Genomic DNA, 22,550 nt, shown 5'->3' on the forward strand with positions numbered 1-22,550 from the left:
ATTTCACCGTGTTGGCCAGGCTGGTCTTGAACTCCTGACCTCAAGTGATCTACCTGCCTTAGCCTCCCAAAGTGCTGGGATTATGAGTGTGAGCCACCACACTGGCCTAATGCAAGTAGGTTTTATGTGCAGGAGAGCCTGAGAGATCCCAAGGTAACTGTATACAAAAGGGGAGAAAAGAGGTGATGAAACAGCTTTGGATCTTGACTGTGGTAGTGGTTACATGAATCTATACATGGGTTAAAATTACATAGAACTAGTGGCCGGGCGCGGTGGCTCACGCCTGTAATCCCAGCACTTTGGGAGGCCAAGGCGGGTGGATCATGAGGTCAAGAGATCGAGACCATCCTGGTCAATATGGTGAAACCCCGCCTCTACTAAAAATACAAAAATTTAGCTGGGCATGGTGGCGCATGCCTGTAATCCCAGCTACTGGGGAGGCTGAGGCAGGAGAATTGCCTGAATCCAGAAGGCGGAGGTTGCGGTGAGCCGAGATGGCGCCATTGCACTCCAGCCTGGGTAACAAGAGTGAAACTCCGTCTCAAAAAAAAAAAAAAAATTGCATAGAACTACACACACACAAATGAATGCAGTGTTTAAAAAATAATGAAAATCGAATAAATTATGTAGTCTAATGAACAGTAAGGTACCAATATCAGTTCCAGGTTTTGGTACTATACTAGAGTCAAATGTCACCTTTTGAGGAAGTTGGGCGAAGGCTGCATGGGACTTCCCTATTTTTGCAACTTTCCATAAGTCTATAATTCTTTCAAAATAAAAGGCTCACTTTTGGCTTGTAATCACAGAATATTTCCCTTGATTCCTGTATTTTTCTAGAATCCTCTGGCTTTCTGTCATTTTTGAATTTAAAAACTCTAAAAACCTTTCAGCAGCAATTTCCAAACATCACAGTAAAAATGTGTCAATAGGCTGGGTGTGCTGGCCAACATGGTGAAACCCCATCTCTACTAAAAATACAAGAATTAACTGGATGTGGTGGCATGGGCCTGTAGTCCCAGCTACTCCAGAGGCTGAGGAAGGAGAATCGCTTGAACCAGTGAGTCAGAGGTTATAGTGAGCCCAGATCACGCCACTGCACTCCAGCCTGGCGACAGAGTGAGACTCCGTCTCAAAAAAAGTCTCAAAAAAATTTGTCATTCATCTTACCAACATGCTATATAATGGATACAACTTTTACACGTTTTTGGTTTTTTTTTAGACAGTTTCAAGAAAACTCCAGCCCAGGCTGGAGTGCAATGGCATGATCTTGGCTCACGGAAACCTCTGCCTCCTGGGTTCAAGCAATTCTCCTGCCTCAGCCTCCCCAGTAACTGGGATTACAGGCATGCGCCACCAGGCCTGGCTAATTTTGTATTTTTAGTAGAGACGGGTTTCTACATGTTGGTGAGGTTGGTCTCGAACTCCTGACCTCAGGTGATCTGCCCGCCTCTGCCTCCCAGAGTACTGGGATTACAGGCATGAGCCACTGCACCCAGCCTACTTTTGCAATTCTAAAGAATTTTACATTAGCCTTTTAATTTCCAGTTGTTGGAAACTCAAAATATAAACATAAAAAGAATTGGGGCACACAGTGGTAGTGGGAAAATGTGGCACTTAATGACTTTTTGTTCATTCACACTCAATGCAGTGGTTCTTATTTTTTTTTTCTTTAGTGCTCTGGTTCCAAAGTTGCATAAGTTTATTTTATTTTATTTTTTGAGACAGAGTTGCTCTGTTGCCCAGGCTGGAGTGCAGTGGTGCAATCTTGGCTCACTGCAACCTCCACCTCATGGGTTCAAGCAATTCTCCTGTCTCAGCCTCCCGAGTAGCTGGGATTACAGATCCCACCACCACACCCAGCTAATTTTTGTATTTTTTAGTAGAGATGGGGTTTCTCTGTGTTGGTCGGGCTGGTCTTAAACTCCTGACCTCAAGTGATCCACCCACCTCAGCCTCCCAAAGTGCTGGCTGGGATTACAGGCATGAGCCACTTGTGCCCAGCCAAGTTTTTTTTTTTTTTTGAGACAGTCTCACTCTTGCCCACAATGGAATACAGTGGTGCAACCTCAGCTCACTGCAACCTCCATCTCCCGGGTTCAAGTGATTCTCCTGCCTTAGCCTGCAGAGTAGCTGGGATTACAAGCACCTGCCGTCATGCCTGGCTAATTTTTGTATTCTTAGTAGAGTACTAAAAGTATTCTATTAAGAATAATTTGTTTTCTTTTTTTTTTTAAGATGGGGTTTCACCATGTTGGTCAGGCTAGTCTTGAACTCCCGACTTCAGGTGATCCGCCTGCCTTGGCCTCCAAAGTGCTTAGATTACAGGCGTGAGCCACCATGCCCTGCCAAGAATAATTTCTTATTATTCTTATTATTATCAAGGCCAGGGTGGTCTCAAACTCCTGAACTCAAGTGATCCACCCACCTCGGCCTCCCAAAGTGCTGTGATTATAGGTGTGAGCCACCATGCCGGCCTTAAGTTTTGAGGGTCAGCCCCTAACCCTGTTTTTCCCATAAGCTGTGTTATGCTTACTGTATGAATTTGTAGAACTCAAGATTTTTCAGTGACTTGTATATTGTGTTACAACTGAAACATCTGTATTAAGTAAGCCAAAAACATTACAAAGCACCACGTCACAAAGGGCAAAATAAATTCTCAAACTTATTTACTCTATTTTTTTAAAACAGAAGAGGATAATTTAGAACTAGTTATTTATTTATTGTTTTATTTGAGACAGAGTCTTGCTCTGTCACCCAGGATGGAGTGCAGTAGCGTGATCTCAGCTCCCTGCAACCTCCATCTCTCAGGTTCAAGTGATTCTCCTGCCTCAGCCTCCCGAGTAGCTGGGGTTACCACCGTATGCCACCACACCTAGCTAATTTTTATATTTTTATATTTTTAGTAGAGATGGGGTTTCACCATGTTGGCCGGGCTGGTCTCAAACTTATGACCTCAAGTGATCTGCCTGCCTTAGCCTCCCAAAGTGCTGGGATTAAAGGCGTGAGCTACTACGACCAGCCTAGAACTAATTATTTAAAATAAATTACTTTTAGGCCGGGCACAGTGGCTCACGCCTGTAATCCTACCACGTTGGGAGACCGAGGTGGGTGGATCACCTGAGGTCCGGATTTCAAGACCAGCCTGGCCATGATGGTGAAATCCCATCTTAAATAAATAAATAAATAAATAAAATTACTTTTATGTGATTTTAAAATATGTTTTTATCAAAAGTGCAATGTAAGCATAATTTTTGTTTTTTTAAAAATAAATATAGCAGGGCCTGGCATGGTAGCTCATGCTTATCATTCCAGCACTCTGGGAGGCTGAGGTAGGAGAAATGCTTGGACCTGGGAGTTCAAGACCAGCCCGGGCAATATAATGAGATTCTGACTCTACAAAAAATTTTTGAAAAATTAGCTTGGCATGGTGGCATGTGTCTGTAGTCCCAGCTGTGTGGGAGGCTGAGGTGTGGGATCACTTGGGTCTTGGAGGTCTAGACTTCAGTGGGCCATGATCTGGTCACTGTACTCTAGCCTGGTTGACAGAGTGAGACCCTGTGTAATATGTGTGTGTGTGTGTGTGTGTAAACACAAGGGTCTATCATATGTACATATGAGGGCAAGGAGAGAGGGAATGGAGATTTGTTGTTTAATGGTATAAAGTTGGCTGGGCGAGGTGACTCACACCCATACTCCCAGCACTTTGAGAGGCTGAGGCAGATGAATTGCTTGAGTCCAGGAGTTTGAGACCAGCCTGGGTGACATGGTGAAACCTCATCTCTATAAAAAAATACAAAAATTAGCTGGATGTGGTGGTTCACGCCTGTAGTCCCATCTATTATAATTCAGGAGGCTGAGATGGAAGTATCGCCTGAGCCAGGGTCGAGAATGCAGTGAGCTTTGGTTGTCCCACTGCACTCCATCCTGGTTGACAATGAGACCTTGTCTCTAAATAAATAAATAAAGGAGGCATAGAGTTGGTTTCAGTTTAGCAAAATGAAAAGACTTTGGACTTTGGTTGTACAACAGTGTGAATATACTGAAACCACCAAACTGTACATTTAAAAATAATTGACATTCAATTTTGCTGGGGGTGGGGGGGGTAGTGAAAAAATAAATAAAAATGATTAAGATCTTAAATTTTGTCTGGGCATGGTGGCTCATACCTGTAATCCCAGAACTTTGGGAGCCTAAGGCAGGTGGATCATCTGAGGTCAGAAGTTTAAGACCAGCCTGGCCAACATGGTGAAACCCTGTCTCTACTAAAAATACAAAATATTAACCTGGCATGGTAGTACAGGCCTATAATCTTAGCTACTGGGAGGACTGAGGCAGGAGAATCGCTGGAACCCGGGAGGCGGAGGTTGAGGTGAGCTGAGATTGTGCCACTGCACTCCAGCCTGGGTGACAGAGTAAGAGTCCATCTCAAAAAAAAAAAAAAGATCTTAAACTTTGTTATGTGTATTTTAGCACAATTAAAAGTGTGTGTGTGTGTGTGTGTGTGTGTGTGTGTGTGTATGTATGTCTATCTTGCATTTTAAAAGTTTTGGGATATTGAGCACATTTCCAATAGAAACTTAAAATGGTGGTTAGATTATTGGATTAGTTTACAAAATCCTATTTATATTTGGTATTTGATTTGTAACATAGCTAAAAGATGACATTACAGTATGGATACGTATCTATATATACTCATATATGGAGATAGGTAGCTATATATTTTTTAAACAGAAGTAAAGTTATTGAATATTCCATATATTCATCTTTTCATTTTGTTCCATTGGATTCTGACATGTTTAGTCTTTAGCTGTAAGTACTGTAACCAACAGACAGAAGTGGTATTGCAAAAGCAGAGGAGATAATAGAGAAACTTTAGTAACGTCATTACACTATAAGGCTCCAAGATCAATCCTGACCCATTTGTCAAGGACTAGCCACTTTTAAGTGTAGTGTATTTGAAAATGAATATTCATAATTCAGGGAATGCTTGTAGTAGATGTCAAGTTATAGTCTTGGGAAATAGTGAAAGTTGTGAAGTAACCCTCTTTGAGCAGTTGTAAAAGCAACATGTAATATTATTTGTGTCTTTTAGAATTCAGATATTCCCATACTCTTCAGTCTACAACGTGTCCTGCTCATTCTTGGCCTTTTCTTCACTGGCCTCTTGCCCTTTGTGCCCATTCGAGAACAGTTTTTTGAAATCCCAATGCCTTCTATTATACTGAAGTAAGTGGTTACTCTTTTATTTTAAAATCAGTTATCAATTACAGAAGGACTAAGATAAAAGCTCACTAATATCAATATCAATGATGAAGAAGAGATTTCTGTAGTGATTTTCATGTTCTATCACCTGACCTATATTATGAACTTTTATATAATTAAGACACATTCTCTAAAACAAATAATTAGGACCCAGTTTAGATTATAATGATTTTCTGTGCCTGTATAGTCAGAAATCAGATAAAAAATTTAGTTTAATTACAGAAAGTCAATAATTCTTTTATTCTCACATCAAATAACAGTTGCCCTCCACTTTCCCTTACTACTTTCTACTTCATTGACAGCTTTACCCAGCTGAAACTCCATTAAACTCCAAATTAAACAACGATATTACTGTAATACATTTAGGAAGAAAAACCACCACCCCCACTACCATAAAAACCTCTGGAGATAGGAAAAGAAAAGCTCATATAGGATACCTCTTTTTTTGAGATGAAGTTTCGCTCTTGTCACCTAGGCTGGAGTGCATGGTACAGTCTTGACTCACTGTAACCTCTGCGTCTCCTCCCAGGTTCAAGCGATTCTCCTGCCTCAACCTCCCTATTCTATTGACAAAACAATAGAAAACTCTTCTTATCTACCAAAAAAAGACCCTATTTTATTTGCTAGATTAAACTGATCCTTAATCATTTATTCCTGGCCAAAAGAGGTGGCTCATACCTGTAATCTCAGCATTCTGAGAGGCCACAGTAGGGGATCACCTGAGGTCAGGAGTTCCAGACCAGTCTGGCCAATGTGGTGAAACTCCATCTCTACTAAAAATACAAAATTAGCTGCACTTGGTGGCACACACCTGTAGTCCCAGCTACTCAGGAGGCTGAGACAGGAGAATCACTTGAACCCCAGAGGTGGGGGTTGTAATGAGCCGCGATAGTGCCATTGCACTCCAGCCTGGGCAACAGAGCAAGATTCCATCTAACAATAAATAAATAAACATTTATTTCTAAACTACTTAGCTTTCCTCGGGCCTGGAGTAGTCTGTTTGCTCTATATTTATCTTCATGTTTTCCTTTTAGAAGCAAGTATTATTGAAATACAGACATAAGAACAAACTCTATAGAATTAATCTTTTCTCTAAAAAGTGATTATGGATTAAGACACAGGTAGGATATCTTTTGTGTGTTTTAATACTTCTATGGAAAACAATGGATACTTCCTAAGACAATGTGTGATTGTTTAACGAGGTAATCAGTATTTGAGGTACTAAGTCTTTAAGATTCCTGAAATTGCAGCCAGGACTTTCCATTGGGGCCAGAGTTAGGGGAAAAAGAAATTGTACTTTATTTAGCCCTTTTTTTTTTTGGAGATGGAGTTTCACTCTGTCGCTCAGGCACAATCTTGGCTCACTGCAACCTCTGCCTCCCAGGTTCAAGCAATTCTCAGCCTCCCAAGTAGCTGGGATTACAGGTGCCCACCACCATGCCTGGCTAATTTTTCTCTATTTTTAGTAGAAACAGGGGTTCACCATGTTGGCCAGGCTGGTCTCGAACTCCTGACCTCAAGTGATCTGCCCACCTTGGCCTCCCAAATTGCTGGGATTACAGGCATGAGCCAACATGCCTGGCCCAGATATACATTTTTTTTTGCTGAGATGGAGTGTCATCTCATCACCCAGGCTGGAGTACAATGGCTCGATCTTGGCTTACTGCAACCTCTGCGATTCTCCAACCTCAGCCTGGGATTACAGGCGTGTGCTACCACGCCCAGCTAATTTTTTTGTAACCTTAGTAGAGACAGGGTTTCACCATGCTGGCCAGGCTGACCTTGTGATCTGCCTGCGTCAGCCTCCCAAAGTGCTGGGATTGCAGGCATGAACCACTGCACCCAGCCCAGATATACTTTTTTAGTAGTAAAGATAATTATAGGTGGGAGGCAGTGGCTCATGCCTGTATTTCCAGCACTTTGGGAGGCTGAGATGGGCTAATCACTTGAGCTAAGATGGGCTGATCACTTCAGCCTAGGAGTTTGAGGCCAATCTGGACAACATAGGGAGACTTCCATCTTTACAAAACATACAAAAATTAGCCAGGCATGGTGGCATGGGCCTGTAATCCCAGCTATTTGAGAGGCTGAGGTGGGAGGATTACTTGAGCCCAAGGGTTCAAGGCTGCAGTATGCTGGGATTGCACCACTGAACTCCAGCATGGGCAACAGAGTAAAACCCTGTCTCAAAAAAATATATATATATATGTACACACACACCACATATACATATATGTAATTTTAAAATGATAATTACAAAGGACTGGGTCTAGGTCTGCAGATTTTTTTTTTTTGAAACGGAGTCTTGCTCTGTTGCCCAGGCTGGAGTGCAGTGGTGCTATCTCGACTCACTGCAACCTCTGCCTCCTGGGTTCAAAAGATTCTCCTGTCTCAGCCTTCTGAGTAGCTGGGATTATAGGTGTGCACCACCATGCCTGGCTAATTTTTATGTTTTTAGTAGAGACAGAGTTTCACCATGTTTGTCAGGCTGGTCTGGAACTCCTGATCTCAGGTAATCCACCTGCCTAGGCCTCCCAAAGAGCTGGGATTACAGGCATGAGCCACCACGCCTACAGATATTTTAAAGGAAAGGAAAACATGCAGTAAATAGCTCACTTTAATCTATAGTACAGTTTCGTTGTATGTTAAAATCTACCACATACTAAATTGTAGCAGACAAAGCAGGAGAAAGATTTCACCAAAAAATAAGAGATGTGAACCCAGGGCACCAGGGTCTCTGGAAAGACATTCATTTATTTATTTTTAAATTTATTTATTACTTTTGAATAGGGATAGCAAAAAGTTAGCTTGAAACCAGTGGAAACAGAACCCAACTGGACTTTATTTTGTTTTTATCCTTTTTACAAATATTTTTTGAGAATATACAAAGTACAAGGCACTGTTTTCATTTTTGAATTTGTTTTATTGTATCACACTGATATAGTCTGTGTTTCTAATTTGTAATTCAAACTTTATTTTACCCTAGGCTAAAAGAACCACACACCATGTCCAGAAGTCAAAAGTTTCTCATCTGGCTTTCTGATGTGTAAGAATTTTAGTTTCTTAATATGCAAATTATTACTTCAGCTATATTTATTAAATACTACACTTAAAATTTAGTGCAAGCTTTCCACATGTAATTTGTAACAAAGACAAATTGAGTACCTACTATGCAAAATGTATATGAATCATTTAGAACTATCTTAATAACTAATCACAAAACCTTAGAAAGAATCTTGAGAGATAATCTTGTCCAACTTCATGAGAAAAGTGAGCCCCCATATACCCAGTTAAATTATTTACTTGGGGTTGTCTAGCTAGTTAGTAGCAGAACTATAAATAACCATTCCCTTTTGCTTACTTGCTGTTTCCACCAAGCATGGTGAAAAGAAGTATTGCAACACAGTATGTATAAAAGTGTGTGTTGCCTACAGCTCATTTCTCGGAAAAATCTTCTGCACCAAGACTTAACAGCAGAAAGGAAATCCCATCGATAGAGTGAATATCAACTTTAAAGAAAATGCCTTAATTTAGACATGTTGGGTTTAATTTTAGTAAAAATCACAATATAATTGTACTATATTTTGCTTTAAGGTGGAACCTTGAATGCTTAAATATTTTAATAGTCCCAAGTCACAACTCTTTATTATTTAACACTTTTTTTTTTTTTTTTTTTTTTTTGAGACAGAGTCTCACTCTGTTGCCCAGGCTGGAGTGCAGGGTAGCGATCTCGGCTCACTGCAACCTCCCCTTCCTGGGTTCAAGTGATTCTTCAGCCTCAGCCCCCTGAGTAGCTGGGACTATGGGCACCTGTCACCATGCCTGGCTAATTTTTGTGTGTGTGTGTTTTTTTTTTTTTTTTTTTGTCCACAGCGAACATCATATAATTTTGTACTTTTTAGTAGAGATGAGTTTCATCATGTTGACCATATTGGTCTCAAACTCCTGGCCTCAAGTGATCTGCCCACCTCAGCCTCCCAAAGTGCTGGGATTACAGGTGTGAGCCAACACAACGAGCCTTACTGCCTTTTTCAGAGTCTTAAACAGTTAGTTTTATCTTTTCTCTGTGCCAGTGTTTTTTATTTTTTGCTTTATTCCTGATTTAAGCTCCGGTTTTCAAGGATGCATTTTTTGTACTCCTCAAATAAAACCAGGATGCATTTTTTTTTCTTTTTTCAACCCTATTAACTGACAAGGATGCATTTTTTAATTGGTGTTAAGAGCACATGATTTGTACTTTCTGTTATTTAATGATTCTAATAGATATAACAGAATATAAATAATGTATGTCTTTCCAGTACAATGAATTCCTATCTTGCTCAAGAGATTTGTATTCTGAAAGTTCACTTATCAGTGAGTTGCTTGAAACAAAAAAATGTTTTTTTTCCTAGACATAGGATAGTATAATTAATGGATATAATGCTTCTAACATAACTTATAAAAGACAAATCCATTATGTAACTGAACTATGATGTTAATAGAAATTGACCTGCATTTGCTGACTTATTTTAACTTGGAAACTCAGGAACACATATTAATAGTAAGAAAGGAAAGCCAGCTCTTTCTCCTTCTTCAGCAGTGAAAATGAGGGAGCCTCTTTTCCATTGAGCTGTGTCAACAAGAATGAGTTTCCTACGAATCTGGTAACAACAAGGAGTGAAAAGGAGTTCTGATTGTCCACCAACCAGCAGCCCGCAGTGAAAGGAGATCCAGCAATTAAGACATAAATTAATTCACAGCAGCCAGTATTACTTGAGACCATTTATTTTATTGCTGAAGCATTGGAATTAAACTAGGAATTACTAATTCTAATTGATTCAATTAGGACTAAGGACTAAATTCCTAAAACAGTTATGCTTTTTCTTTTCTAGTTTACTAATGAGGAAAGCTTTGTTTGACCACCTAACTGCTCGAGGCATTCAAGTAAGTTTTTGGAATGATGCATTTTGGAAGCAGCATAGCTCACCAGTTTAACACGAATATAAAGAGCAAGAATTTTTATCTGACTTAGTTTGGCCCCTGACTCTGATGATGCTGCTTACTGACCCACGAATGAGGACCTTTAAGCTCTTCGTTACGGTTAGCAATGGAGGATTAGCATTTCTGAAGCTAGATTCCTCTTATGTACAGAATAGCTAATGCCAGAGGGGTGGGACAGTGTTTGTGTGTGTGTGTATGTGTATATATATATATTTTTTTTTCCTCTATTTTTTTGAGATGGAGTCTCACTCTGTCACCCAGGCTGAGTGCAGTGGTGCAGTCTCAGCTTGCTGCAACCTCTACCTCCCGAGTTCAAGCGATTCTCATGCCTCAACCTCCTAAGTAGCTGGGATTACAGGCGTGTGCCACCACTACTGGCTAATTTTTGTATTTTTAGTAGAGACTGGGTTTCGCCTTGTTGGCAGAGTTGGTCTCGAACTCCTGACCTCAGGTGATCTGCCTGCCTCAGCCTCCCAAAGTGCTGGAATTATAGGCGTGAGCTACTGTGCCCGGCCAGGACAATGTATATTTTATGAGCACAGTGAATTGTTTTTTAACATCTCTCATTTCTGTAAGGAACACAGTGGAATTTTAAAAAAGGATCTAATGATTTCTTTAAATGACAGCTTTAAAATGTTATTTCTAAATGTACCAAGATTGTAGTAGATACTGTTCTAAAAATAATTTTGTATTTTAACATTTATTCTCATACTTCTCACACTTCTAATTTTCAGGTGTATATTTGGGTATTAAATGAAGAACAAGAATACAAAAGAGCTTTTGATTTGGGAGCAACTGGGGTGATGACAGACTATCCAACAAAGCTCAGGGATTTTTTACATAATTTTTCAGCATAGAAAAAGAGGTACTTAGAAGTATTGAAAGAAAAAATGAAGACCTAAGAAAAAGATATTTCACCATTATTTCCCTAAGCCATTTCCAGAATGGTAAAAGGTTTAATCAGTTTTTATTACCTCATTTTTAAGCCTGTATGAGAATGTAGACACTATATATTATATGTATATTTATTTTAAATAATATTGTATATTTTATGTTTGTAAATTATTTAGAAAGATAATCGGTTATGAGATGTAAGTTTTAGTTTCTTAATATGCATTTTAGTTTCTAGATCTTCTACAGAAATCTTGATTAATAACATACATAAAAATGTTACATATACTATATCATCTACAAAAATCTTGATCAATAATCTAGAAACTAGATTATCTTTTATTAAAAGCAGATTTAATAAAAGATTTAAGATGGAACCTTGAATGCTCAAATATTTTAATAGTCCCAATTACAACTTTTTATTATTTAATGCCTTTTTCTTTTCTTTTCTTTCCTTTACTTTTTTGAAACACAGTATTGCTCTGTCGCCCAGGCTGGAGTGCAGTGTAGCGATCTTGGCTCACTGCAACCTCCATTTCCTGGTTTCAAGTGATTCTTCTGCCTCAGCCTCTAGAAACGAAATTATCTAGATTGTTGATCAAGATTTCTATAGATGATGTAGTGTTCTATTATAAGTAATTCTGGAATCAAAGACTATTGGATACATTTGGCATTGGGCCACGTGCGGAGGCTCACACCTATAAATCCCAGCACTTCAGGAGGCTGAGGTAGGTGAATCACCTGAGGTCAGGAGTTTGAGACCAGCCTGGCCAGCAGGACAAAACCCCATCTCTACTAAAAATACAAAAATTAGCCAGGCGTAGTGGTACACATCTGTAATTGCAGCAACTTGGAAGACTGAGGCAGGAGAATAGCTTGAACCCAAGAGATGGAGGCTGCAGTGAGCCAAGATAGCTCCACTGCACTCCAGCCTGGGAGACAGAATGAGACTCTGACTCAAAAAAAAAAAAAAAAAAATTGGCATTAGCCTTCACTGGAATACAATCAACTAGTTAGTAAAAGGTTTTTGTTTTTTTTTTTACTTTGACACAGAATCTCGCTGTTTCACTGAGGCTGGAGTGTAGTGGTGCAATCTTGGCTCACTGCAACCTCTCCCAGGTTCCAGCAATTCTCCTGCCTCTGCCTCCCAAGTAGCTGGGATTACAGGCATGCCCGCCACCAAGCCCGGCTAAGTTTTTGTATTTTTAGTAGTGACAGTGTTTTGCCATGTTGGCTAGACGGGTCTCGAACTCCTGACCTCAGATGATCCACCTGCCTCGGCCTCAAGGTGCTGTGATTACAGGTGTGAGACACCACAGCTAGCCAGTAAAAGAAATTTTGAAGGCCATTGCAGCTATTTGGTAGTGTAGTGTCTTGTTATTTTTAAGTACATCTTAGTTAAAGGGGAAATATAAAATGGAAGAAGAGCTTGGAAATCAGTGATGTGTAGTTATCTGGCAAGTTATACATAATTAGCAGCGGTCAGGCTCAAGAAAATAAAAATTGATTAGTTGATCAGAAATAAAATCCTGTAGAGTGAATTAGATTTCTGAGTTGCTATTGTTAATGGGAACGTTCTATTTAAGACCTTTTTCAAGTGTGTAACAATTCTACCATGTCCCTTTTTTTAAGCATTAAAAGTGAACTTATCAATTGTAAATTAAGGCAAGATCCAAATAGTCATATTTTTGTGTTTCCTCTAAAAAAATATAAGATTTCCAATTTTGGCATTAACTAACTGAGCCTACATCTAGATTTTAAATACCATCTTGAATCCTAATAATTATAGTAAACAGATGAAAGTGCATATCATTGTTTCTAACACTTAAAAACCCCCATAAAGATGTTCCTGATCCTTAAAATTCATTTGAGTATTCAGTAGAATTTTCCAAAGCATTAGACATGACTTTCTCAGTTTATCTGAGGCGACTTTGTGCAAATCTATTTTTAATATATTTGACTAATTTTTATGATCTCAGATTGTGAGGTGAATATAATCATGAATAATAAGTGTCTTTTACCTAGATTACATGTCTTGTTTGTAGTTCAGCAATGAAACAGCTATGAAGGATGACTGTACTCTCCCTCTGTTCCTGGATGACATAAATATCATTTGCTTTGTTGTTTAAACTGAAATAAAGTTTTCCAAGAACAAAGTAAGGGTTCTTGATTTTTTTTCAGTTTTAATTCCAAATATGCTTTATAGATTTTTTTTGCAGAATTTAATGAGGTGTGCTTTAATCATATGAATAATAAATGCACCTTAGATTTCTCTCTAGTAAAGAAAATAAAAGAAAATATGGAAACACTTTCATGGTAAGAAAGTTGCTTTTTGGCATTTGAACAAATAACTTGGGCGGGTAATCCCTAGAATCAGTCATTTTCAACTTCACTTATTGTAACTTATGGTTATAGTTGCTAGGGATCATTTTGATCATCTTTGATAGAATTACTTTATTATTCTTTGTAAATTTTGCTTTGTTATGATTCAGAGTAGATCATATTAAAGGACCAGCTTATATTTTATGTAAACCAGTAGGAGAAAAAGCATCCAACAAGGTAAAGTTGTTTTTTTTTTTTGTTTTTCAGCAGACTATCAAATGTCCTTTAATTTCACAGATGACAATATGATACATACTGTGTAAGAGTGCTGGGATAACAGGTATAAGCCACTGCACCTGGCAGAGGTATCTTTTTTTATACATACTCCAGGGAAGGATGGGAAGATAAGTATCAAAGACTGGGATGGGCCGGGTGAGGTGGTTCATGCCTGTTATCCCAGCACTTTGGGAGGCTGAGGAGGGCAGATTACTTGAGGTCAGGAGTTTGAGACCAGCCTGGCCAACATGGTGAAACCCCATCTCTGCTAAAAATACAAAATTAGCCAGGCATGGTGGCAGTCAACTGTAATCCCAGCTGAGGCAGGGGAATTGCTTGAACCCAGAGGAGGAGGTTGCAGAGAGCCAAGATTGTGCCATTTCACTCCAGCCTGGGCAAAAAGAGCGAAACTCTGTCTCAAAAAAAAAAAAAAAAAAAACAGACTGGGATGATTTGCACTTGAAAGAAGATAGAATAGTGAAACAGACTAGTGTGGTCTCTTACTCTTCTTACAGGGACATCAGTCCTGTAGCATTAGGGACCCACCCTTATGAATTCAGTTAACCTTAATTACCTGCTAAAGGCCCAGTCTTCAAATACAGTCATACTGGGGGTTAGGGCCTATACATATGAATTTGGTGGGGGAGAATGGGAGGCACAATTTAGTTCATAACAGATGGGGATGCGGTCAAAGTGGAGAGCTGGAGATTGGTGATGTGCGTGAGGAGGCAGAGATGGGAAAGGGAAAAGGAAGCACCTGTAGCTGACCAAGGAAGGGCGAGGATAAAGACACCTAGTGTAACCAGGGAGTGTCAGAAAGAAGTTGTGTATTTCTTTGTGTCCTAGGATACTTGGAGATTTAGAGTATTGTTTGTTACAATCTAGATCACTAGGGGGAGGAAATAAACTTTTCAAAGGTTTAAATTCTGTTTTTTTTGAGACAGAGTCTCACTCTGTCACCCAGGCTGGAGTGCAGTGGCATGATCCCGGCTCACTGTAACCTCCGCCTAATGGGTTCAAGCGATTATTCTGCCTCAGCCTCCCAAGTAGCTGGAATTACAGGCGTGCATCACCATGCCCGGCTAATTTTCGTGTTTTTAGTAGAGATAGGGTTACACCACGTTGGCCAAGCTGGTCTCGAACTCCCACCCTCAGGTGACTGCCCACCTTGGCCTTCCAAGGTGCTGGGATTACTAGCGTGAGTCACCACACCCAGCCTCAAACGTTTAAATTCTGATTAAACTTCTAGGGGACAGTGAGTTTGAAAGTTTGGGCATTGTTAAATAATGGTAAATGTTACATTTATGTGGTTTAAATTTTTATTCACTTTTACATGTATTCCTGTGTACTACAACCTGGTAGAGTGGTTGAGATTATTACCTTCCTGTTTTTTACGTAAAATTGGAAGTTAGATGATACCTTCAAAGGGAATTTACAGGGTCATTTGGCTAGAAGTGGTGTGGTTGGGTCTCCTTAACCTTCCCACCCACTCTGACTTTTCTAATTTGTCTTCTATTCACATTTCAGTGGTGAAAGAAATGTAAAAAGCCAGGAGAAAAGGCAGTTGCAGTGTTATGCTATAAAAGTGAACTTTCCAAATAAAAGCTACAAGACAAAAATTTCCATATGTTAAGTGTATTTACTGCCCCCTGATTTAAACACTATTAATAGCACTTGTGGATATAGGCATCAAGTTGCTATTCCCATGAATAACTGAAACCATTGCCTGTGGGAACAGATGGAAACCGGTACCACTGCCTTTTTGAGAAATTAAGCAAACCTCAGGTAAGAATATTAAACATTTGTCCTTCAGTACCCAGAATTTGTTTGGCTTATACAACTAGATAGATTAATAGTGGGGTTATTTGCTGAGATGGAGAAAACTGAAAAGGAAACATTCCAGTGGGAATGTCAGTTCACGTTTTGAGAAATATTATCATCACTTTTCGGCCTTTGGGCTAAGATCAAATGAGAAACATTCCAAGCCCAAGTATGCATACTTTAAACTCTACAACTCCAATCCTACTTTGAAGGAAGGGATTAACGTTTATTTCCTACCTTTGTATGCCAGGTGGCATCATCTTATTTAATCTTCACCATAGTCTTGTGAGATTAGTAATATTTCTGATTTATAAATGGGGAAATAGAAGATCAGATAGATTGAGTGACTCACAAAATCGCACAGCTAGTAAGGACACAAACCTGGTGTTCAAACCTAAGTTGTTTTTTTTGTTTGTTTGTTTGTTTTGAGACAGTTTCGCTCTTGTTACCCCGACTAGAGTGCAATGGCACAATCTCGGCTCACCGCAACCTCCGCCTCCTGGGTTCAAGCAATTCTCCTGCCTCAGCCTCCCAAGTAGCTGGGACTACAGGCGTGCGCCACCATGCCCAGCTAATTTTTGTATTTTTAGTAGAGATGGGGTTTCACCATGTTGACCAGGATGGTCTCGATCTCTTGACCTCGTGATCTACCCGCCTCGGCCTCCCTAAGTGCTGGGATTATAGGCGTGAGCCACCGCGCCTGGCCTAAGTTTTTTTTTTTTTTTTCTCCCAAGATGGAGATTTTGCTTTTGTCGCCCAGGCTGGAGTGTAGTGGTGAGATCTCGGCTCACTGCAACCGCTGCCTCCCAGGTTCAGGTGATTCTCCTGCCTCAGCTTCCTGAGTAGCTGGGATTACAGGCACCTGCCAAATACCTGGCTAATTTTTGTGTTTTTAGTAGAGATGGGGTTTCACCATGTTGGCCAGGCTTGTCTCGAACTCCAGCCTTCAATCCTAAGTCTTGAGAGAGCAAGTTCAAAGCTGTTTTCACCACACAGTGCTGCTATTCTTTCTCCATAACCTTTGTCAATGAACTTCTTGAATAAGATTATGAAAAGAGTGTCGTAAAAGAAATAAAATTTGGTCAGGTGCAGTGGCTTATGCCTATAGTCCCAGCACTTTGGGAAGCCGAGGCAGGAGGATTGCTGAAGGCTAGGAGTTTGAGGCCACTTGGGCAACATAGACTCCATCTCTACAAAACTTTTGGTAGAGGAGTCTCTACAGAGACTCTAGAGAGATGGAGTCTCACCCTGTCGCCAGGATGGAGTGCAGTGGTGCCATATTGGCTTATTGCAATCTCCACCTCCCAAGTTCAAGTGATTCTCCTGCCACAGCCTCCTGAGTAGCTGGGTCATGCACCACCACGCCTGGCTAATTTTTGTATTTCTAGTAGAGATGGGGTTTCACCATGTTGGTCAGGCTGGTCTCGAACTCCTGACCTTGTGATCCACCCGCCTCAGGCTCGCGAAGTGCTGGGATTACAGGCATGAACCACCATGCGCCTGGCCTTTCTAGAAAAAAAACAATTAAAAAAATTTAAAAATTAGTATTCCTAGCAACTTGAGAGGCCGAGGAAGGTGAGGCTGCCGTCAGCTCTGATCACATCACTATACTCCAGCCTGGGCAACTCTCTTAAAAAAAAAAAAAAGTAAGAAGCTGGGTGTGGTGGCTACCCAGGCGTATGTAGTGGTATGATCTTGGCTTACTGCAGCCTCTGCCTCCCAGATTCAAGCAATCTTCATCCCTCAGCCTCCCAAGTGGCTGGAATTACAGGCTTCTGCCACCACACTGGGCTAATTTTTATATTTTTAGTAGAGACAAGGGTTTCATAATGTTGACCAGTCCGGTCTTGAAATCCTGGCCTCCCAAAGTGTTGGGAGCCACCGTGCCTGATCAACATTGTTATTAAAACTACTCCTAGTTGGCCTCAGTGGCTCCAGCTTGTAACCCCCAAACTTTGAGATGCAAGGTGAGAGGATGACTTCAGCCTTGGAGTTTGAGACAGGCCTCGGCAACATAGGGAGACCCCATGTCTATAAACAAAACAAAACAAAAAAAACAAATCTCACATGGAGCAAAGATTTAAATATCAAGAAAATGAAACAATAAAAATTCTTAAAAAAAAAAATAGGCCAATGTGCTGGGTGCAGTGGCTTATGCCTATAGTCCCAGTTATGAGGGAGGCTGAGGCAAGAGAATTGCTTGAGCCTGGGAAATGGAGGTTGCAGTGAGCCAAGATCATGACACTACACTCCAGCATGGCCAACAAGCGAGACTCTGTCTAAAAAAAAATAGGCTGATGCCTGGGCATGGTGGCTCACACCTGTAATCCCAGAACTTTGGGAGGCCGAGGTGGGTGGATCAACTGAGGTTGGGAGTTTGGGAGCAGCCTGGCCAATGTAGTGAAACCCCATCTCTACTAAAAATACAAAAATTAGCCGGGCGTGGTGGCAGGTGCCTGTAATCCCAGCTACTAGGGAGGCTGAGGTGGGAGAATCACTTTAACCTGGGATTGGGAGGTTGCAGTGAGCCAAAATCAGAACATTACACTCCATCCTGGGGGAGAGAGCAAGACTCCGTCTCAAAAACAAAACCAAAAAACGCTGAATTGGCCAGACACTGTGGCTCATGCCTGTAATCCTCATACCTTGGGAGGCAGAGGCGGGAGGATCACCTGAGGTCAGGAGTTTAAGAGCAGCCTGGCCAATATGGTGAAACCCCATCTCTACTAAAAAATACAAAAATTAGCCAGGTGTGGTGGCATGCACCTATAGTCCCAGCTACTCAGGACACTGAGGCAGCAGAATTTCTTTCTTTCTTTCTTTCTTTTTTTAAATACAGTGGCTTTATTTCCATTGTTTATAGTCCCCAGCATCCCATCTGATAAAAACCTTCAACTCTATGAACAAAAATATTTCAAGAAAGTATGTTACACGATAGTACATATAAGTAATAGTTGGGCAGAATTTTATCAACTCTAGAAGTTCTTACCCCCAAAAAACAAATTTTAAAATTCAAAAATAACAGCTTTATTTAACATGTTACATCTTAACATTTAAAATACCATGCTCTAGTTAAATATTTCAACAACACTGTATACAAATAAAATATTACACAGAATATATTTAAGAAAATGGTTTGGTGTTTGATCTGAACAATAAATAAAAACAGGCACTTGTACGTTGACAGGAAGCAGTTACTACTCAGAATAATAATCTTGCATAAGCAACATGTGAGAATATGGCAGTAATAAATTCTGGAGTTTTAAACTGACAAACCACCTATGCAAAAGTCTGCAACTTCAATCTTTTCACTCAAGTTCAAAAGTTACATTCACTTTCCTGGTCCAAATTGAAAATTCACAAACACGGTATGGTTGTTCCGGACAATTCAATCTTCAGTTGATCATTAAGGAATCATACTAATTATTTTCAAATACTAAAATTAGCTTATGATATGACTCAGCAAACCAAATACAAGAAAAATTAAACCCTCTTTCTCCTTATTATGACCATAAGATCAAAACAAGATAAATTAGATGAGTGTCAGAGAATGATTCTCATTTTGCAAAATTAATTAACACAAGAAAATACTGTTGGGGCAGCAGGAAATTTCCACAATTAAAGTGAATTCCACAACTGAAAATTAAAGTGTCAGTTTTCTAGACAATTTAAAATTTATCCAAATCCCATAAAAATAAACTTAATTCCATTCACAAAAACCACCGGATCATGTTAACAGTCTTTGTAGCCAATAGGCTGATAAACACCTGAACTGCAGATAAATCGGTCATTATTATGGGAAGTAGGAATATTATAGAAGAGGGTAAAACAAAAACAACTTAAAATGGTAAAATTCCAGAAACATGATTTCAGATAAGAGGGGACAAGTTTGAAGGAAGTGTCTCTGTAGTTCCACATAAGAATGTCTTGGTGCTTCTCACTCTCAAATTTCAGCATATCTGAAAGGTCGGGGTGGTTGTCCTCTGGGGGTGTCTGGCCCAGCAGGAAGACTCGCCCCACCGTTTGGTTCCCCGCGTTGCTTTCTCGGCCCCAGGATTCCCGAATGGCTTGCCTTCTGGCAAAGTGTGGAGTGAGGGATTTAATCGCCAGCAACAAGAAGGGTTTCTTTGCACACTTTTCCGGCTGATCTATAAGCAGTGAATAATTGCAGCATCTCAAATACAGCGGAAAGTCTTTAAATCTGTCCAGCAAGTTGTTAAAACCCGTAACCACAGACGTGACCCTCAGGTCAGGTTTGCAGTATTTCAGATGGCTTACACTGGAGAGCCTGCCCGCCTCCTCCTTCTGGTTGGCCAGCATGCTCAGGATGGGGTTGTACTGCCGGTTCAGTTTCTCTTGCTCTTGGTTCCAGTATGCCTCCGGAGCGGTAGATATCTTCCAGAACTTCTCTTTGGGTATTATTACTTCTCCTTTTCCATTTTTTTCTTGGCTACTGCTTTTGGAGACTTCCACAATCAAATAAATGAAGACATTTGCCATTATCAGGATACCCAACAACTTTATTCTTCCACGTCCAACACTCATTTCTCATATCTTGTCCGGGAGCAGCTCCAGCTCAGCGGGGCGGGGGCAGGGGCCCGAGATCGCGGCCGCATCCAGGTACCTGCTGCGCGGCTCAGCCCGGCTACTGCCCCCGCTCACGCTCCATGCGTGGTGCCCTGGCCGGGCGGCCGGGCAGTGGGACAGCTCCGGCTCGGCTCTGCTGGCCTCCGGCACTTGCCCTCGCTGCCGCTGCGCCTCACTCCCCAGCAGCAGAATATCTTGAACCCAGGAGGCAGAGGTTATTGTGAGCCGTTATGGCGCCACTGCACTCCAACCTGGGTGACAGACTGAGACTGTCTCAATATAAATAAAGAAATAAATAATAATCAGCAGTCTTTGAAAAACACTTCGAGGAGGAAAGAACTTTGACTCCAGGTGCGGAGAACAGGTTGTAAATGCAACTCTGCTTATACGGGCCCAGTTCTGTCTGATGTTGCCCAACCCGATAAACTGGAGTCAAAAATAAACCTTCCAGATCTTCCAGTTGAGACTTCACTGAATAAGAGCTACATTTGCCCTTGGATACAAGTACAAAGAGGGGACCTAGGGCCACTAGCTTTTTCAGGTCTCTAATCCTGAGGTTGAGCAGAGGTATCAAGGGTTGCTGTTTCAGTTTCTTTAAGGCAATCAGAGGCCAAGACGAAAATGGTTCTGTGATACAGTTTGAAGAAGAACTAATCTGGGGTAGATAACTTTCTTCATAGGTGGTGCAGAGAGCTTTTTATTGTTTATACATTCAAAAATTTGGCCAGGGCCCAGCATGGTGGCTCACACCTCTAATCCCAGCACTTTGGGAGCCTGAGGGAGGCAGATCACCTGTGGTCAGGAATTCGAGACCAGCCTGGCCAACATGGTGAAAAGCCACCTTTACTAAAAATGCAAAAATTAGCTGGGAGGGGTGACGGGTGCCTGTAATCCCAGCTACTTGGGAGGCTGAGGAAGGAGAATTGGTTGAACCCTGGAGGTGGAGGTTGCAGTCAGCCAAGATGGTGCCACTGCACTACAGCCTGGGTGACAAAGCAAGACTCTGTCACACACACACACACAAATTTGGCTGGGCGCAGTGGCTCACACATGTAATCAGGAGCTGGCGCCTCCTGAATCTCCTTCCTGAAAATAATATGCTTGGTCTTGGAGAAACTCTGTGGAAGACACTATCTTTACTTAAAACAAGATCAAACCAGAAACCTTTCCACATGTGAGTCCTAAAACTGTAAACCGGAACCCTTTCATATGTAATTCCTGAAGCTGTAAACCGAGACCCTTTTCATATGTGATTTCTAAAGCTATAAACCTAAGATTCTTCCACGTGTAACATCTAAAGTATAAAAGCGTATATAAAGGCAGAACCTTCCTTTGTTAGATAAGCTGGGCTTTGGACAAATTATGCCCAGGCTCCTGGCCGAATAATAAACTATTTCCTCCTGTATTCGGTGTTCGGGAAATCTGCCGCAGCCATTCCTGCTACAGCATGATCTTGGGTCACTGCAACGTCTGCTTCCCAGGTTCAAGTGATTCTTGTGTCTCGGTCTCCTGAGTAGCTGGGATTACAGGTGTGTGCCACCATGCCCGGCTAAGTATTGTAGTCTTAGTAGAGATGGGATTTCACCATGTTGGCCAGGCTGGTCTCAAACACATGACCTCAAGTGATCCTCCTGCCTCGGCCTCCCAGAATGCTGGGCTTACAGGTGTGAGCCACTGTGCCCAGCCTCAACACCCTTTCTTATTAAGTCCCCACAGAAAACAACAATCAAAGAACAGAAAACATGAATAGTATCTGATTCTAATTGATTAAATGAATTAGTATTCCTTTTCTTTTTGGAAAAGCAATCCAAAAATCCAGGTTTTTAATGAATGCCAAGTGCTGAAGGTAAAAGCTATATACATGTAAAGTTAACCAATTTTGTCTCTGTGCTTTTCCATTTCCAATGGAATGTTGACCAGCCTGGCCAACTGATGAAACTTCGTCTCTACTAAAAATACCAAAAAAATTAGCCGGAAATCACTTGAACCCAGGAGGTGGAGGTTGCAGTGAGCCGAGATCAGGCTATTACACTCCAGCCTGGGTAATAGAGCAAGACTGTCTCAAGAAAAAAAAAAGAAAGCTCTTTTTTTTTATTTTTTGAGACGGAGTTTTGCTCTTGTTACCCAGGCTGGAGTGCAATGGTGCAATCTCGGCTTACTGCAACCTCCACCTCCTGGGTTCAGGCAATTATCCTGCCTCAGCCTCCCGAGTAGCTGGGATTACAGGCATGCACCACCATGCCCAGCTAATTTTTTGTATTTTTAGTAGAGACGGGGTTTCACTATGTTGCCCAGGCTGGCCTCAAACTCCAGAGCTCAAGCCACCCTCCCATCTTGGTCTCCCAAAGTGTTGGGATTATAGGTGTGAGGCCACTGATCCCAGGCTTGAGCTGGGAATTGGCATTTTCAGT

The 22,550-nt window shown here is 41.1% G+C and overlaps 2 protein-coding genes across 6 annotated transcripts in view; one reads left to right on the forward strand and one right to left on the reverse strand.

The window, feature by feature from the left end:
* GDPD1 (glycerophosphodiester phosphodiesterase domain containing 1) overlaps positions 1–13,289 on the forward strand; it is a 59,462-nt gene extending 46,173 nt beyond the window's left edge. For 4 of the 5 annotated variants that reach the window (XM_078373674.1, XM_008996948.5, XM_078373675.1 and 1 more), the window contains 4 exons: positions 5,093–5,226; positions 8,249–8,308; positions 10,134–10,185; positions 10,977–13,289. In XM_078373674.1, coding sequence (XP_078229800.1) covers positions 5,093–5,226; positions 8,249–8,308; positions 10,134–10,185; positions 10,977–11,099 — 369 coding nt within the window. In that variant the 3' untranslated portion in view covers positions 11,100–13,289. The remainder of the gene's footprint in view (positions 1–5,092; positions 5,227–8,248; positions 8,309–10,133; positions 10,186–10,976) is intronic. The other variant, XM_078373673.1, reaches the window with a different exon arrangement.
* Positions 13,290–18,566: 5,277 nt separating this feature from the next.
* LOC100385332 (N-acetyllactosaminide beta-1,3-N-acetylglucosaminyltransferase 2-like) lies at positions 18,567–20,125 on the reverse strand. Its single transcript, XM_002748195.6, has one exon. It carries the CDS (start codon positions 20,095–20,097, stop codon positions 19,285–19,287), a length of 813 nt encoding a protein of 270 aa, XP_002748241.4. The 5' UTR covers positions 20,098–20,125; the 3' UTR covers positions 18,567–19,284.
* Between the last annotated feature and the right edge of the window lie 2,425 nt (positions 20,126–22,550).

Source organism: Callithrix jacchus, chromosome 5 (assembly GCF_049354715.1).
Source record: "Callithrix jacchus isolate 240 chromosome 5, calJac240_pri, whole genome shotgun sequence".
In the NCBI taxonomy this organism is placed as follows: Eukaryota; Metazoa; Chordata; class Mammalia; order Primates; family Cebidae; genus Callithrix; species Callithrix jacchus.

Excerpts from the sequence above, each read along its gene's own strand:
- LOC100385332 (XM_002748195.6), bottom strand. The coding sequence starts at position 20,097 with ATGAGTGTTGGACGTGGAAGAATAAAGTTGTTGGGTATCCTGATAATG.